The sequence below is a fragment of the Gigantopelta aegis genome, chromosome 15 (genome assembly GCF_016097555.1).
Source record: "Gigantopelta aegis isolate Gae_Host chromosome 15, Gae_host_genome, whole genome shotgun sequence".
In the NCBI taxonomy this organism is placed as follows: Eukaryota; Metazoa; Mollusca; class Gastropoda; order Neomphalida; family Peltospiridae; genus Gigantopelta; species Gigantopelta aegis.
The window spans coordinates 45,872,751-45,891,633 of NC_054713.1; the positions used below are offsets into that span (position 1 = coordinate 45,872,751).

General features: G+C 42.3%; 1 protein-coding gene across 1 annotated transcript in view; it reads left to right on the top strand.

Annotated features, from left to right (window-relative positions):
- The first annotated feature begins 1,138 nt into the window (after nt 1–1,138).
- LOC121389857 (tumor necrosis factor receptor superfamily member 6-like) overlaps nt 1,139–18,883 on the top strand; it is a 35,827-nt gene continuing 18,082 nt past the window's right edge. Inside the window, exon 1 of the mRNA XM_041521505.1 lies at nt 1,139–1,389. Coding sequence (XP_041377439.1) covers nt 1,387–1,389 — 3 coding nt within the window. The 5' untranslated portion in view covers nt 1,139–1,386. The remainder of the gene's footprint in view (nt 1,390–18,883) is intronic.

The following is an 18,883-nucleotide window of genomic DNA, read 5'->3' on the forward strand; positions in this document are numbered from 1 at the left end:
CTACCCCTAATTCTCAATGGCGCAGACTTTAACACTGTTAATAAGAACATCAACATTTTTCAAAATCGGAATAGATTTGGCAACTAAGATTCAACCTCATTTACGCTCAGACCTTTTCGGTGATCAGGGTACGGCCTGGCTCCGTATTCATAAACGTACTTAAGTCAGTGTATGCTACCTAAATACATACTTAAAGTACATAGATAAGTATCATACATTGACTTAAATACGTTTATGAATACGGAGCCAGGGATTTTAAAAATATATTCAGTACGGTACTTAACGCACAGACATACGGAATTTGACTGATATTTCCGATCAGAGTGACGGAATTTCCTCTTAATATAAGTTTCACTTGTCACTCGCTAAAGCTCGTTAAAAGTGAACATTATTTCACTCGGGACATAAATTTGATAATAACCTGTAACTCGTTTATTATCCTCTCTATATAGAGGCTATTTCATGGCTTTTTTCGAATACGACTTTTATGTCAACTCGTGATGTGTGAAAACCATATTTTCACGAATTGCGAAGCAATGAGTGAAAATATGGTTTTCACACATCACGAGTTGACATAAAAATCGTATTCGGAAAAACACCATGAAATGGTCTATTTATTATATACATATTTCCTAATTTTTGACAATATCTTTCGCTTTTTGGTAATATTTTTCACTTATCCTATCGAAAACACGTAACGTCATGATATATTTCTTGACCATAGACTTTTAAAAAGAAATTTGAATAAAATTTATCTTTATTAACATTTATTTAACAATACTGCGGTGCAAACATACCTGACAACGCGATCCTCTAAAAACTCCCACAAAAACAAAACGAGTCGAACGCCGTTAAATTCTTACCCTTACACTTGATGACACTACATTGTGTCATTATTATGCAGCTTCGTATTCAATTCGTTTTAGATATTTTGTCGTAATTGCACTTCGTATCCCTTTTTCATGGGTACAGTTGTTTAAATTACATTTTTTATTTTTTACATTCGGTCAGATGCATTGGTAATCATCAAATTTAAATACGAAGAAACGAGATAAAGGGAGATAATTTAATCATGCGCTTCTACAAAAAAGTAAATACGATTTCTATATTTTCACTGTAGCTAAAATACAGTGAAAATATGACTTTTCACCGGATATGACTTTTATGGTTCCGTATATCTATATATTTCATTGCTATGTATATAATAAATATACATATGTGTTAAAATAATAACCGGTGAATTAATGGATGATAGTTTAAAACGTCATCAAAAACGGGTGCACAAAAGGAGCTAATTTCCACCCGGAACTGGTGTAAGATGGGTATTTTGTCTTGTCATGGAAGACCACTCCGTGGAAACATCTAGAACTAGCATTGGAAGGAGTGATGGTTTGTTTGTTATGATTATTGTTTTTGAACTTCGTAGTCTGAATGCTAGAGGTTTACGGGAGTGGGTAGCTGTTCTCTGTGGGACGGACTATAAAATAAATAATTTATTTCCGACCATCATCTGATGTGCCGATTACATCATCTCGCCTCGAAATGAAATATTTTTTTATATTACGCCGCAGATTGACAATCACGGTGATGTTTTAGTTAAATGATGGAATATGTTTTAAAGAACTATTGACATCTTAAAAAAACGTTTTTTGTATATAATTTTAGTTTGGTTTGACTAACTTCTAAGAAGAAACGTAAAACTGTTTTGGAAATACCCCCCCCCCCCCCCCCCAAATAAAATAAAAACCCAACCCGAAAACCTATGGTGCAATTTTAAAAAAAACTATCGTCTCAAAAATAAATAACTTTATAGAGTTTGTTTTGTTTAACAACAGCACATTGATTTATTAATCATCGGCTATTGGATGTCAAACATTTGGTAATTTCGACATAATCTTAGAGAAGAAACCCACTACCAGTGCATGATATTAAAAATAGCAGGTGAATACCAAATTATAGGTGGCCATTAATCATGATGCAGAAAAAGACCAGATGGTGAATAATTAGTCTTTAGATCCTTTTCATGTGGGTCGATTATCATAATCATAATCATAACAGAAAAGACACTAATTAGGGTCCTCCCCAGAACACTTCAATATCATTGTCACGGGGATTCTATAATTCCCGTAACTGAATAAAACACGATTATCAAAATATCTCTCCTAACTGTATATCTATTAGATCTCTCTGTAACAGGCTGTTAAACCCTAGTATGGCTCGTCTCTAGGTATGATCAGAGATACGATCTTATATAAAGTATATATTATTATAGCACGTTAGCTCACTAGAAACACAACAAAACACAATACACTTTGGAATCTGTATTATCCTACGCTGACAAATGTACAGCCGTAGTAGTAAATTAATAACAGCAATAATAACAACCCAGAACTGATCACTTAATTAGTTAATCTCTAGGTGTCTAGTTACACAATATGCGAATCACTTCACCGTTACACCACACCCACACGTATGATAATTGAGAAACGCTTACAGGAGAAGTTAATTAATAAAGGAATTACAACACCATTCCTAACTGGTTAATTTTTAATTAACCCTTACTACTCGTTCAGTAACATGTGATAATTTAGGAACGCTTCTTGGGGAACTTAATTAATAAAGGAATTACAGCTCTATTCCTAACGGGTTAATTTTTAATTAACCCTAACTACTCATTCAGTAACCTTGTAACACAGAATTTAATACTTATCACAATAAAGACAATAACCTACAGTTTACCCAGGTCGTCTAGGATGACTGGCTAAGCTTTATATTACCAAATACTCGTATAATGTTAGAACAAGAAATCTACGATTTACTTCGTCAGATGACCGAAGACACTGTCTAAAGAATATTGGTATAATACAGTATTAAAATATTAAGTCACATCAATCACATCAAGGTTATACACAGAGCAGAAATGATATTTACCAAGTCCTAACGGACTACGTTCGTGATCCCCTCGAGCCGTCCTAATTCGTTCTCCTAGATATCTCTAAATCCTAGCTATTTATTCCAAAATCAGAATTGGTCTGGGGGAACAAGGCGGTACCTCACGTATCATCTCATATTCTACATCTCTAGAGTTGGCATTTTTCTCTCTGATCGTCAGTCTGGCTGTCGCCAAACTGCGAGCAATCTCCTGGCCATAAACAGCACTACCGGAGATATTACGTAACTACTAGCCACATGGCCTCCGCAGCTGGCTAAGTGCATATTGGAATGTCCGATCGAGGACGGTCGCGCAGAAGTCTTACGTAACAAGTTGCCCATCTGGACTACGGGCAATAAACTGCACACGGCCCTCTAACACAATTAAAATCGCCACAGGCGAAACAAATTTAAGAGCATGTACCGTGACAATCATGTTATGTGCTTAAAGATGCATTTCAATCAGCTTTCCTCCAACTTTAGTTGGGAATGGTCTAGTAGTTGTGAAGAAATTGCATCATAAATGCATTTCTATATAATACTCTAGTAAATCCCATCTCTGGCACTAGCAGGCAGGATTTTAGATTGCACCTAAACTGAGGCAGTAAAGGATGTGCCCAAAACAAGTACGCCCAAATTAAATACAAACATACTGACCTCAAAATATTTCACCTCAAAATCAATGAAATTTTAAGCTGTAATTAGATTAAAATAATTTGAAATGCATTTCTGAATATGTATACAACTATCCACTAGCTAATATGAACATTACTGTACTAAAAAAACCTGGGTGTGCCCTAAACAGACAAAAAAGGCTGTTGTGCCAAATTAGTGAGATTTAAAGCCCTTGACAGGGGACACAAAATTAATGAAATTGACAATTTTAAGAAAACATTTAAGGACTTTGACAGATATGGAGACTATTCAATCATAAATGATAGTTCTTGAAAGCGAAATCTATTTTTAGATTGTGTCTCCCCCATCCCTTCATTAGTAGTCCAATCCACGAACAATTTTTCAACCTCGTATGGCAGTTATCAAAAATCGGGAGTTCAGATAGTCATCCTTTTTCGCTAAACATTTCCCGTTACAATGTGCCTGTTTAATGAAGTGGTCATTCGGTTTAATGAGTAGCTTAAGCAACAGTTCAGCAAATTTTGAAACACATGGCTGGCTGTAATCAACAAAAGTCGAGAAGCATTGTTTATTGGAAGTTGGATACCCGGCGACAATTGATTCGATAGTTGGCGAAAAGTCGCTGAGTGCCGGCTATTAATGACATCTCTGACTACATTTTTTCATTAGTAGCAAGGGATCTTTTATATGCACTATCCCACAGACAGGATAGCACATACAGCAGCCTTTGATATAGCAGTCGACCCCAGACTGACTGCACATCGAGCAAGCTTTTTACCACTGGGATACATCCTGCCCTTAAATAACTTGTATCCATACTTTAGACAAAAAAAGTGTTTCCTGTTGGAAGGAAGTCCTACAATGCTGATGGTCACCTGTATTTTGGGATATCTTCTGGAGGGTCAACTAAAAGGCATTGATAACTACTACCAGTAATATTAACGGTCAACATTTATCAAAAACGTAATTCACTATTGTTTGGTATCTACGTATACCTTTCACAATATATATGAAGTATCAATAAAATAAATGTAAAATGTTTTACCCGTTTTTAATATATTCGCAATAAAAGGTTGTGTTTTTCCCATCGCTTGCCAAAACGCCTGTCGATTCCAAGACCTAAGTCACGTGACCTCATGACGCGCTAACCGGCATAACATGTTCACTTGATTCACAGCCTTTCACACATTTTACTGGGAAGGTGGAACATGTGTATTTTTAAAACCCGATAATGTTATTCTATTGAATTGTATGGATGGAATATTCTTTTGGAGATGGTTTTCAAATGTAAAATATGGTGAACCATTGTTTAGTGTTAGGATGTATCAAAGCAGCAGTTTTTCTGAACTTTAAACAAACCGACAATACTGGGTTTGCATGGAAATGATTATTAAACTGAACCCGTGCGCAATGGAACGGACCATCACGATGGGATAGGATCTGCAGTGTGTCTGATCTTACCATTTTATATTCTAATTATGTATGTTGTCCAATGTATACCATGCCATGTTTATATGATTCATATATAAATAAATGATTTGATTTGATTTCATCCCTGGGGATTACCACAATTATTTAAGGTGGTCGATAAATATGACACCTATATTTTTTAAGCATTTCTGTTCCAAGCCTGTATCCCCACCGCCAATGTAAAATGTAGTTGTACGTCTCTAGGTTGCCAGACTATTCTTTCAAATTCAATTGAGAAGGACATTTTCACAGATACAACAAATATAACCCACAAAAGTGCCTCTTTTAAAAGTAGTACGGCCATGTGCCACCTCTGCAGCGGCGTAGGGAGGAGGCCCCAGAGAACTCGCCCCCACCTCCATCAAACTTTTAAAACTATTAAATTTTATAAAATCATACAGACACACACATATATATATATATATATATATATATATATATATATATACATAGTGTGGGTTGCCCCCCCCCCCCCCCCCTCCCGTATCATGTTTTCGATAGGATAAGTGAAAAATATTACCAAAAAGCGAAAGATATTGTCAAAAATTAGGAAATATGTATATAATAAATAGACCATTTCATGGTGTTTTCCGAATACAATTTTTATGTCAACTCGTGATGTGTGAAAACCATATTGGGCCAGTATTTCATAATTAAATACAAAGTTTGTGTGTGTGTGTGTGTATGTATGTACAGTCGGACCTCGTTACAACAACAGTCGTAACTACGACATTTACACCATCCAACAATAAATTGTCGGGAACGAATGTACACCAATGTTATTCTGTTCATTACACCGGAATTCACACCACCTGACACTGACAGAGCAAATTAGGAACAAACGTGCACCCAACATCTAAAAACACCTCTTTACAATGACATTACATAATCACAGATGTCGTAGTACGTTGGCAATACACACAGCCATTTGGCATTCTTGATCTCGTAGTGAGCCGACAGTGTCACATGATGTCGGAGTTACCGATGTCAGCTAACTATGTAGACGTGTATTGCTTTTGAACATAAGCCTTTCGTCATTCAATTAAAGGATTAACTTCGAACAATCAAGTCTACTAGTTTATGACATTTTGTATAGGAAGTAGGTACCAATCGATTAGATTGATTGTGAATGCGCTTTGATTAATAATAATATACTTAGTATTTAATGATGGTCTATGATCCACCTCTGTCAGTGAGACCATTGGGCTATTTTTCATTCCAGCCAGTGCACCACGGCTGGTATATTAAATGCCTTGGTATGTGTTATCCTGTCTGTGGGATGGTGCATATAAATGATCAATTGCTACTATAGACACCCAATAGCCGATGATTAATAAATCGATATAACGACAAAGTGACCCAGGGACGAACGTTGTCATTGTAACGAGGTCTGACTGTATACATATATACATACATGTGAATATATATATATATATATATATATATATATATATATATATATACAGGCCTTGAAATTCGGTGTTAAAAGGGCAGGCTATAATAGCCTTTAAAAATCTAGGAAATGAAGGGCACCAAGGCTAACCTAAAAGGGCACAAAGGCTACGTTCATACATTTTCAAAGGGCACCAAGGCAGTCTTTTTTTAGGAAGTCAATTTAACCAAAAAAAAACCTTTATCTGTAATTCTGTTAAATTGGTCATTCATCAATAAATCAAAGTATTGTAGTGGTGTCATTAAACAAAACAGTATTTTAATTTTTTTGTGGTGTCCTTAAAGACAACTTTGGTGGAGAGAGATTATGACGTATCTGGTCTCCTTGAACAAACACTGCTGCTGTTCCATCTCATTACAGCAGGTAATGGATCAAAGTCCACTGGTTTCGGACCATCTGAGCAGATGGAGTATGACTGAAAGAAAATTATATTTGAATGGCTGGACAGTTATGTTAAAGTCTTAACATTAAAGAAATTAAATAAAATAATCTATAATAAAAGTAGATATGTTAATTTTATCTATTAGTTTGTGAAGGTATCTCCACAGAATCACTGTAGAATACAGGTACTAAGTTTCAGAATTAACCAATCAAGATTTCTGTTTCAATTTTACAATCTCATTAATTAAAAAAACCCAAACAAAAAACAAAAAAAAGTTTTTACAAGTTTAGACATCTTTATTATTTTGTGGAGACTACCAAGAGAATATGTGTATTACGTTTCAGAACAATACAATCAAAGCTTTAGGAAAAGGGATGAAATGTTCAGTGTTAAATTGTTTGAAATACAAATAATTAAATAAATAAATGTTCAAACCAAATCATTTAGGTTTTTAAAAATTTAATCTTTATATTATTTTTGTTCTAAATTCTATATTTAACAATAATTTAAAAAATCCACCCTAATTTCAACTTTTTCTCCAACAAACATGATTGTAATAACAATATTAACCAAATGACCCATTTAATTATAGAATAAAAAATGTGGAGGGAAATCCCATTCTGTCATGTGACCGTATCCACAAAAACGTAAACATTGTCGGAGGACACCATGGCCTATTTTCTTAAGTATGTTTTCAGCATTTATGGATTATTTTTAATGTGTGTGTGTGTTAAATGGAGGTTGTGGGGGGGGTGTGGGTGGGGGGCAGCAGCGATGGTTTTTATACACCCCCACCCCACTTTTTGGCTCCTTCTTACGCCGTGCCCTGGACCCAATCACTGGCGTTGTTAGAGACTGGACCCAGACTAGACATACCTGGACGTTGAATGGATATGAGCATAACTAATTTGTTTGAAATGGGAATCATTAACACGTGCTCTTATTAGGTACCACCGTAATTGGTGACACACGAGATCGCATGACAGTATGGTAACGTGTGTGGCAATTAAACGGCTTTTATTACAAACTGCTAAATACTGTACTACTAGTCTGTAGACCTATAGAGGAAAATATATCGTATTATCTAACTCCAGTCATCTCATACATTGTAGGTTTATTTTCCAAAAACAACAACGCGCGATCTCAACAAAACAATCGAGGATTTCGATGTGCAATTATAATACATGACCAAGAAACTGTATACAAACACTACCGAGGAACATCGAATTCGTGCATGTTTAATGTTTTAAAATAAAAGTTAGGGTTATACAAGTTTTAAAAAAACAAACATACACAAAAGGGGCACCACCGCAGGTAATAAAAAGGGCACGGTTATTTATAGCCGTAAAGTAACTGGTATTTTTGAGGCATCACGGCAAAGGCACAAGGCAGTACGGCAAATGCCGTGGAGCCGTCGTGAATTTCGAAGCCTGTATATATATATATATATATATATTATATATATATATTATATATATATATATATATATATATATATATATATATATATAGACACACACACACACATATATATATATATATATATGTACGCATGCACACATACATACAGTGGACTGTTCAAACTGACATTATGTGTAAACTGGCACAGTTTTAAAGTCCCGTTCAGCTACCGTTAATTTATTAGGAAAACAAATTCTGCTGTCTATTCTGGACTTCGGGTGCAAATTCAACAACAAAAGAACGGTCCATGTAGTAATTAGTCTGTCTACATCGGTGCGCGATATTGCCTCTGCTGTCTACACCGACATGCGATACCTCTACTGTCTGCCAGTGGTCACCTTTTAATCAATGATGGCAGTTTCCCAGTGATTAGGACACCACAGAATGTGTGATGAAACAATCGTGCCTCTTTGAAAGCTTAATAACCAATGAACAAGATAAATTAGATTATTATTTGTATGTGTTCATACCTGCATTGCATCATACCGATCTGTCTAAAACAATAAATTCAGATCCCTATTTTATGTGATATTAATCAATAAAATGTTATTTATTTTTGCTTGTTGTTTTAAATGCGTTCTGATCTGAACACATATTTTATTACAGTCAAATGTTAATATCTCAGTTTCAAAAGTCGGGACTGAATGTGTGTCCAGCTTCTCACAGGTAGGTAGGTAACTAGGTTAGCGTTCTCATAAACCAGTTCCTCACCAATTGAGGTACCACTAGAGTAGATGATAAGACCAAAATGTCTAAACTAGCGTCCGTTAAGAATCGGCTGTTTTTCAAAGAATCATTCTCTGCTGTCAGCATGCTGACCTACTAACAGAATGCTGGTTGCTGATTCACAGGTCTGATGTAGGTCAAATCGACTGAGCAGTGTTTTTTTTATTTTACACAAGCGTTTTCAAAAAGCCACTTTATTAATAACTGGGATGGGGGTTTTTGGGGTTTTTTTTAATACTGTAATTTTTATGTATTTGTTTTATATACTGTGTATTAATACTATGCCATAAGCATTGACCTTTAACACAACCATACTACTTATTACTAGTGCACAGGCCCACATTTCCTCAGGCCTAGGGTGCTATATTTTAGGGTGGGGGTGTGTGCAAAATCTTGCATTAGAAATATCTTTTTGGGGGGGGGGGGTGGAATTGTTTCATCCTTAGGCCATGTGTATATGGCCTTACATCTCCCCATTTAGGCTGGTGGTGAACTCACAGTCACTCTGGGTTGGAGCTGGTAATGAAAAATCCTCCACTGAGGTCAGTGAAACTAGGTTACACCTGTCATGATAGGATGTTGTCTCAGTACAGATTAATTTCTTAGTTTTTTTTAAATCCTGTTGGCCGGAACCAAGAGTTTAACCTAGTAAATAACTACTATTGTCATGCCAGACAGGGCTTCTAGATTATGGTAGCTCCACTCCCATTACTAGTTATATTCAATGTAGGGCTAGTAAATAACTACTATTGTCATGCCAGCAGGGCTTCTAGATTATGGTAGCTCCACTCCCATAATCTAGAAGGCCTGCCTGGCATGACAATAGTAGTTATTTACTAGCCCTACGTTGAATATCATTAGTAATGGGAGTGGAGCTACCATAATCTAGAAGCCCTGTAGTATCACTAGTAATGGGAGTGGAGCTACCATAATCTAGAAGCCCTGTAGTATCACTAGCAATGGGAGTAGAGCTACCATAATCTAGAAGCCCTGTAGTATCTATATATAAAAATAGAAGTATCACTAGTAATGGGAGTGGAGCCCTGTAGTATCACTAGTAATGGGAGTGGAGCCCTGTAGTATCACTAGTACTGGGAGTGGAGCCCTGTAGTATCACTAGTACTGGGAGTGGAGCCCTGTAGTATCACTAGTACTGGGAATGGAGCCCTGTAGTATCACGAGTACTGGGAGTGGAGCCCTGTAGTATCACTAGTAATGGGAGTGGAGCCCTGTAGTATCACTAGTAATGGGAGTGGAGCCCTGTAGTATCACTAGTACTGGGAGTGGAGCCCTGTAGTATCACTAGTAATGGGAGTGGAGCCCTGTAGTATCTATATATAAAAATAGAAGTATCACTAGTACTGGGAGTGGAGCCCTGTAGTATCACTAGTAATGGGAGTGGAGCCCTGTAGTATCACTAGTACTGGGAGTGGAGCCCTGTAGTATCACTAGTACTGGGAGTGGAGCCCTGTAGTATCACTAGTAATGGGAGTGGAGCCCTGTAGTATCACTAGTACTGGGAGTGGAGCCCTGTAGTATCACGAGTACTGGGAGTGGAGCCCTGTAGTATCACTAGTAATGGGAGTGGAGCCCTGTAGTATCACTAGTACTGGGAGTGGAGCCCTGTAGTATCACTAGTACTGAGAGTGGAGCCCTGTAGTATCACTAGTAATGGGAGTGGAGCCCTGTAGTATCACTAGTACTGGGAGTGGAGCCCTGTAGTATCACTAGTAATGGGAGTGGAGCCCTGTAGTATCACTAGTAATGGGAGTGGAGCCCTGTAGTATCACTAGTACTGGGAGTGGAGCCCTGTAGTATCACTAGTAATGGGAGTGGAGCCCTGTAGTATCACTAGTAATGGGAGTGGAGCCCTGTAGTATCACTAGTAATGGGAGTGGAGCCCTGTAGTATCACTAGTACTGGGAGTGGAGCCCTGTAGTATCACTAGTAATGGGAGTGGAGCCCTGTAGTATCACTAGTAATGGGAGTGGAGCCCTGTAGTATCACTAGTAATGGGAGTGGAGCCCTGTAGTATCACTAGTAATGGGAGTGGAGCCCTGTAGTATCACTAGTACTGGGAGTGGAGCCCTGTAGTATCACTAGTACTGGGAGTGGAGCCCTGTAGTATCACTAGTAATGGGAGTGGAGCCCTGTAGTATCACTAGTACTGGGAGTGGAGCCCTGTAGTATCACTAGTAATGGGAGTGGAGCCCTGTAGTATCACTAGTAATGGGAGTGGAGCCCTGTAGTATCACTAGTAATGGGAGTGGAGCCCTGTAGTATCACTAGTACTGGGAGTGGAGCCCTGTAGTATCAGTAGTAATGGGAGTGGAGCCCTGTAGTATCACTAGTACTGGGAGTGGAGCCCTGTAGTATCACTAGTAATGGGAGTGGAGCCCTGTAGTATCAGTAGTAATGGGAGTGGAGCCCTGTAGTATCACTAGTAATGGGAGTGGAGCCCTGTAGTATCAGTAGTAATGGGAGTGGAGCCCTGTAGTATCACTAGTACTGGGAGTGGAGCCCTGTAGTATCAGTAGTAATGGGAGTGGAGCCCTGTAGTATCACTAGTACTGGGAGTGGAGCTACCATAATCTAGAAGCCCTGTAGTATCACTAGTACTGGGAGTGGAGCCCTGTAGTATCACTAGTACTGGGAGTGGAGCCCTGTAGTATCACTAGTAATGGGAGTGGAGCCCTGTAGTATCACTAGTACTGGGAGTGGAGCCCTGTAGTATCACTAGTACTGGGAGTGGAGCCCTGTAGTATCACTAGTAATGGGAGTGGAGCCCTGTAGTATCACTAGTAATGGGAGTGGAGCCCTGTAGTATCACTAGTACTGGGAGTGGAGCCCTGTAGTATCACTAGTAATGGGAGTGGAGCCCTGTAGTATCACTAGTAATGGGAGTGGAGCCCTGTAGTATCAGTAGTAATGGGAGTGGAGCCCTGTAGTATCACTAGTAATGGGAGTGGAGCCCTGTAGTATCAGTAGTAATGGGAGTGGAGCCCTGTAGTATCACTAGTACTGGGAGTGGAGCCCTGTAGTATCAGTAGTAATGGGAGTGGAGCCCTGTAGTATCACTAGTACTGGGAGTGGAGCTACCATAATCTAGAAGCCCTGTAGTATCACTAGTACTGGGAGTGGAGCCCTGTAGTATCACTAGTACTGGGAGTGGAGCCCTGTAGTATCACTAGTACTGGGAGTGGAGCCCTGTAGTATCACTAGTAATGGGAGTGGAGCCCTGTAGTATCACTAGTAATGGGAGTGGAGCCCTGTAGTATCACTAGTAATGGGAGTGGAGCCCTGTAGTATCACTAGTACTGGGAGTGGAGCCCTGTAGTATCACTAGTAATGGGAGTGGAGCCCTGTAGTATCACTAGTAATGGGAGTGGAGCCCTGTAGTATCACTAGTACTGGGAGTGGAGCCCTGTAGTATCACTAGTACTGAGAGTGGAGCCCTGTAGTATCACTAGTACTGGGAGTGGAGCCCTGTAGTATCACTAGTACTGGGAATGAAGCCCTGTAGTATCACTAGTACTGGGAGTGGAGCCCTGTAGTATCACTAGTACTGGGAGTGGAGCCCTGTAGTATCACTAGTAATGGGAGTGGAGCCCTGTAGTATCAGTAGTAATGGGAGTGGAGCCCTGTAGTATCACTAGTAATGGGAGTGGAGCCCTGTAGTATCACTAGTAATGGGAGTGGAGCCCTGTAGTATCACTAGTAATGGGAGTGGAGCCCTGTAGTATCACTAGTAATGGGAGTGGAGCCCTGTAGTATCACTAGTAATGGGAGTGGAGCCCTGTAGTATCACTAGTAATGGGAGTGGAGCCCTGTAGTATCACTAGTAATGGGAGTGGAGCCCTGTAGTATCACTAGTAATGGGAGTGGAGCCCTGTAGTATCACTAGTAATGGGAGTGGAGCCCTGTAGTATCACTAGTAATGGGAGTGGAGCCCTGTAGTATCACTAGTACTGGGAGTGGAGCCCTGTAGTATCACTAGTACTGGGAGTGGAGCCCTGTAGTATCACTAGTAATGGGAGTGGAGCCCTGTAGTATCACTAGTACTGGGAGTGGAGCCCTGTAGTATCACTAGTACTGGGAGTGGAGCCCTGTAGTATCACTAGTAATGGGAGTGGAGCCCTGTAGTATCACTAGTAATGGGAGTGGAGCCCTGTAGTATCACTAGTAATGGGAGTGGAGCCCTGTAGTATCACTAGTACTGGGAGTGGAGCCCTGTAGTATCACTAGTACTGGGAGTGGAGCCCTGTAGTATCACTAGTAATGGGAGTGGAGCCCTGTAGTATCACTAGTAATGGGAGTGGAGCCCTGTAGTATCACTAGTACTGGGAGTGGAGCCCTGTAGTATCACTAGTACTGGGAGTGGAGCCCTGTAGTATCACTAGTAATGGGAGTGGAGCCCTGTAGTATCACTAGTACTGGGAGTGGAGCCCTGTAGTATCACTAGTAATGGGAGTGGAGCCCTGTAGTATCACTAGTAATGGGAGTGGAGCCCTGTAGTATCACTAGTACTGGGAGTGGAGCCCTGTAGTATCACTAGTAATGGGAGTGGAGCCCTGTAGTATCACTAGTACTGGGAGTGGAGCCCTGTAGTATCACTAGTACTGGGAGTGGAGCCCTGTAGTATCACTAGTACTGGGAGTGGAGCCCTGTAGTATCACTAGTACTGGGAGTGGAGCCCTGTAGTATCACTAGTAATGGGAGTGGAGCCCTGTAGTATCACTAGTACTGGGAGTGGAGCCCTGTAGTATCACTAGTACTGGGAGTGGAGCCCTGTAGTATCACTAGTACTGGGAGTGGAGCCCTGTAGTATCACTAGTACTGGGAGTGGAGCCCTGTAGTATCACTAGTAATGGGAGTGGAGCCCTGTAGTATCAGTAGTAATGGGAGTGGAGCCCTGTAGTATCACTAGTACTGGGAGTGGAGCTACCATAATCTAGAAGCCCTGTAGTATCACTAGTACTGGGAGTGGAGCCCTGTAGTATCACTAGTAATGGGAGTGGAGCCCTGTAGTATCACTAGTACTGGGAGTGGAGCCCTGTAGTATCACTAGTAATGGGAGTGGAGCCCTGTAGTATCACTAGTAATGGGAGTGGAGCCCTGTAGTATCACTAGTAATGGGAGTGGAGCCCTGTAGTATCACTAGTACTGGGAGTGGAGCCCTGTAGTATCACTAGTAATGGGAGTGGAGCCCTGTAGTATCACTAGTACTGGGAGTGGAGCCCTGTAGTATCACTAGTACTGGGAGTGGAGCCCTGTAGTATCACTAGTACTGGGAGTGGAGCCCTGTAGTATCACTAGTACTGGGAGTGGAGCCCTGTAGTATCACTAGTACTGGGAGTGGAGCCCTGTAGTATCACTAGTAATGGGAGTGGAGCCCTGTAGTATCACTAGTACTGGGAGTGGAGCCCTGTAGTATCACTAGTACTGGGAGTGGAGCCCTGTAGTATCACTAGTAATGGGAGTGGAGCCCTGTAGTATCACTAGTACTGGGAGTGGAGCCCTGTAGTATCACTAGTAATGGGAGTGGAGCCCTGTAGTATCACTAGTAATGGGAGTGGAGCCCTGTAGTATCACTAGTACTGGGAGTGGAGCCCTGTAGTATCACTAGTACTGGGAGTGGAGCCCTGTAGTATCACTAGTAATGGGAGTGGAGCCCTGTAGTATCAGTAGTAATGGGAGTGGAGCCCTGTAGTATCACTAGTACTGGGAGTGGAGCCCTGTACCATCAATCTAGAAGCCCTGTAGTATCACTAGTACTGGGAGTGGAGCCCTGTAGTATCACTAGTAATGGGAGTGGAGCCCTGTAGTATCACTAGTAATGGGAGTGGAGCCCTGTAGTATCACTAGTAATGGGAGTGGAGCCCTGTAGTATCACTAGTACTGGGAGTGGAGCCCTGTAGTATCACTAGTACTGGGAGTGGAGCCCTGTAGTATCACTAGTACTGGGAGTGGAGCCCTGTAGTATCACTAGTAATGGGAGTGGAGCCCTGTAGTATCACTAGTACTGGGAGTGGAGCCCTGTAGTATCACTAGTAATGGGAGTGGAGCCCTGTAGTATCAGTAGTAATGGGAGTGGAGCCCTGTAGTATCACTAGTACTGGGAGTGGAGCCCTGTAGTATCACTAGTACTGGGAGTGGAGCCCTGTAGTATCACTAGTAATGGGAGTGGAGCCCTGTAGTATCACTAGTACTGGGAGTGGAGCCCTGTAGTATCACTAGTACTGGGAGTGGAGCCCTGTAGTATCACTAGTAATGGGAGTGGAGCCCTGTAGTATCAGTAGTAATGGGAGTGGAGCCCTGTAGTATCACTAGTAATGGGAGTGGAGCCCTGTAGTATCACTAGTAATGGGAGTGGAGCCCTGTAGTATCACTAGTACTGGGAGTGGAGCCCTGTAGTATCACTAGTACTGGGAGTGGAGCCCTGTAGTATCACTAGTACTGGGAGTGGAGCCCTGTAGTATCACTAGTAATGGGAGTGGAGCCCTGTAGTATCACTAGTACTGGGAGTGGAGCCCTGTAGTATCACTAGTAATGGGAGTGGAGCCCTGTAGTATCACTAGTAATGGGAGTGGAGCCCTGTAGTATCACTAGTACTGGGAGTGGAGCCCTGTAGTATCACTAGTACTGGGAGTGGAGCCCTGTAGTATCACTAGTAATGGGAGTGGAGCCCTGTAGTATCACTAGTACTGGGAGTGGAGCCCTGTAGTATCACTAGTACTGGGAGTGGAGCCCTGTAGTATCACTAGTAATGGGAGTGGAGCCCTGTAGTATCACTAGTAATGGGAGTGGAGCCCTGTAGTATCACTAGTAATGGGAGTGGAGCCCTGTAGTATCACTAGTAATGGGAGTGGAGCCCTGTAGTATCACTAGTAATGGGAGTGGAGCCCTGTAGTATCACTAGTACTGGGAGTGGAGCCCTGTAGTATCACTAGTAATGGGAGTGGAGCCCTGTAGTATCACTAGTACTGGGAGTGGAGCCCTGTAGTATCACTAGTAATGGGAGTGGAGCCCTGTAGTATCACTAGTACTGGGAGTGGAGCCCTGTAGTATCACTAGTACTGGGAGTGGAGCCCTGTAGTATCACTAGTACTGGGAGTGGAGCCCTGTAGTATCACTAGTACTGGGAGTGGAGCCCTGTAGTATCACTAGTACTGGGAGTGGAGCCCTGTAGTATCACTAGTACTGGGAGTGGAGCCCTGTAGTATCACTAGTAATGGGAGTGGAGCCCTGTAGTATCACTAGTACTGGGAGTGGAGCCCTGTAGTATCACTAGTACTGGGAGTGGAGCCCTGTAGTATCACTAGTACTGGGAGTGGAGCCCTGTAGTATCACTAGTACTGGGAGTGGAGCCCTGTAGTATCACTAGTACTGGGAGTGGAGCCCTGTAGTATCACTAGTACTGGGAGTGGAGCCCTGTAGTATCACTAGTAATGGGAGTGGAGCCCTGTAGTATCACTAGTACTGGGAGTGGAGCCCTGTAGTATCACTAGTACTGGGAGTGGAGCCCTGTAGTATCACTAGTACTGGGAGTGGAGCCCTGTAGTATCACTAGTACTGGGAGTGGAGCCCTGTAGTATCACTAGTACTGGGAGTGGAGCCCTGTAGTATCACTAGTACTGGGAGTGGAGCCCTGTAGTATCACTAGTACTGGGAGTGGAGCCCTGTAGTATCACTAGTACTGGGAGTGGAGCCCTGTAGTATCACTAGTACTGGGAGTGGAGCCCTGTAGTATCACTAGTAACTGGGAGTGGAGCCCTGTAGTATCACTAGTACTGGGAGTGGAGCCCTGTAGTATCACTAGTACTGGGAGTGGAGCCCTGTAGTATCACTAGTAATGGGAGTGGAGCCCTGTAGTATCACTAGTACTGGGAGTGGAGCTACCATAATCTAGAAGCCCTGTAGTATCACTAGTACTGGGAGTGGAGCCCTGTAGTATCACTAGTAATGGGAGTGGAGCCCTGTAGTATCACTAGTACTGGGAGTGGAGCCCTGTAGTATCAGTAGTAATGGGAGTGGAGCCCTGTAGTATCACTAGTACTGGGAGTGGAGCTACCATAATCTAGAAGCCCTGTAGTATCACTAGTACTGGGAGTGGAGCCCTGTAGTATCACTAGTAATGGGAGTGGAGCCCTGTAGTATCACTAGTAATGGGAGTGGAGCCCTGTAGTATCACTAGTAATGGGAGTGGAGCCCTGTAGTATCACTAGTACTGGGAGTGGAGCCCTGTAGTATCACTAGTAATGGGAGTGGAGCCCTGTAGTATCACTAGTACTGGGAGTGGAGCCCTGTAGTATCACTAGTACTGGGAGTGGAGCCCTGTAGTATCACTAGTAATGGGAGTGGAGCCCTGTAGTATCACTAGTACTGGGAGTGGAGCCCTGTAGTATCACTAGTACTGGGAGTGGAGCCCTGTAGTATCACTAGTAATGGGAGTGGAGCCCTGTAGTATCACTAGTACTGGGAGTGGAGCCCTGTAGTATCACTAGTACTGGGAGTGGAGCCCTGTAGTATCACTAGTACTGGGAGTGGAGCCCTGTAGTATCACTAGTAATGGGAGTGGAGCCCTGTAGTATCACTAGTAATGGGAGTGGAGCCCTGTAGTATCACTAGTAATGGGAGTGGAGCCCTGTAGTATCACTAGTACTGGGAGTGGAGCCCTGTAGTATCACTAGTAATGGGAGTGGAGCCCTGTAGTATCACTAGTAATGGGAGTGGAGCCCTGTAGTATCACTAGTACTGGGAGTGGAGCCCTGTAGTATCACTAGTAATGGGAGTGGAGCCCTGTAGTATCACTAGTAATGGGAGTGGAGCCCTGTAGTATCACTAGTAATGGGAGTGGAGCCCTGTAGTATCACTAGTAATGGGAGTGGAGCCCTGTAGTATCACTAGTACTGGGAGTGGAGCCCTGTAGTATCACTAGTAATGGGAGTGGAGCCCTGTAGTATCACTAGTACTGGGAGTGGAGCCCTGTAGTATCACTAGTACTGGGAGTGGAGCCCTGTAGTATCACTAGTACTGGGAGTGGAGCCCTGTAGTATCACTAGTAATGGGAGTGGAGCCCTGTAGTATCACTAGTACTGGGAGTGGAGCCCTGTAGTATCACTAGTACTGGGAGTGGAGCCCTGTAGTATCACTAGTAATGGGAGTGGAGCCCTGTAGTATCACTAGTACTGGGAGTGGAGCCCTGTAGTATCACTAGTACTGGGAGTGGAGCCCTGTAGTATCACTAGTACTGGGAGTGGAGCCCTGTAGTATCACTAGTACTGGGAGTGGAGCCCTGTAGTATCACTAGTACTGGGAGTGGAGCCCTGTAGTATCACTAGTAATGGGAGTGGAGCCCTGTAGTATCACTAGTACTGGGAGTGGAGCCCTGTAGTATCACTAGTACTGGGAGTGGAGCCCTGTAGTATCACTAGTACTGGGAGTGGAGCCCTGTAGTATCACTAGTACTGGGAGTGGAGCCCTGTAGTATCACTAGTACTGGGAGTGGAGCCCTGTAGTATCACTAGTAATGGGAGTGGAGCCCTGTAGTATCACTAGTACTGGGAGTGGAGCCCTGTAGTATCACTAGTACTGGGAGTGGAGCCCTGTAGTATCACTAGTAATGGGAGTGGAGCCCTGTAGTATCACTAGTAATGGGAGTGGAGCCCTGTAGTATCACTAGTACTGAGAGTGGAGCCCTGTAGTATCACTAGTACTGAGAGTGGAGCCCTGTAGTATCACTAGTAATGGGAGTGGAGCCCTGTAGTATCACTAGTAATGGGAGTGGAGCCCTGTAGTATCACTAGTACTGGGAGTGGAGCCCT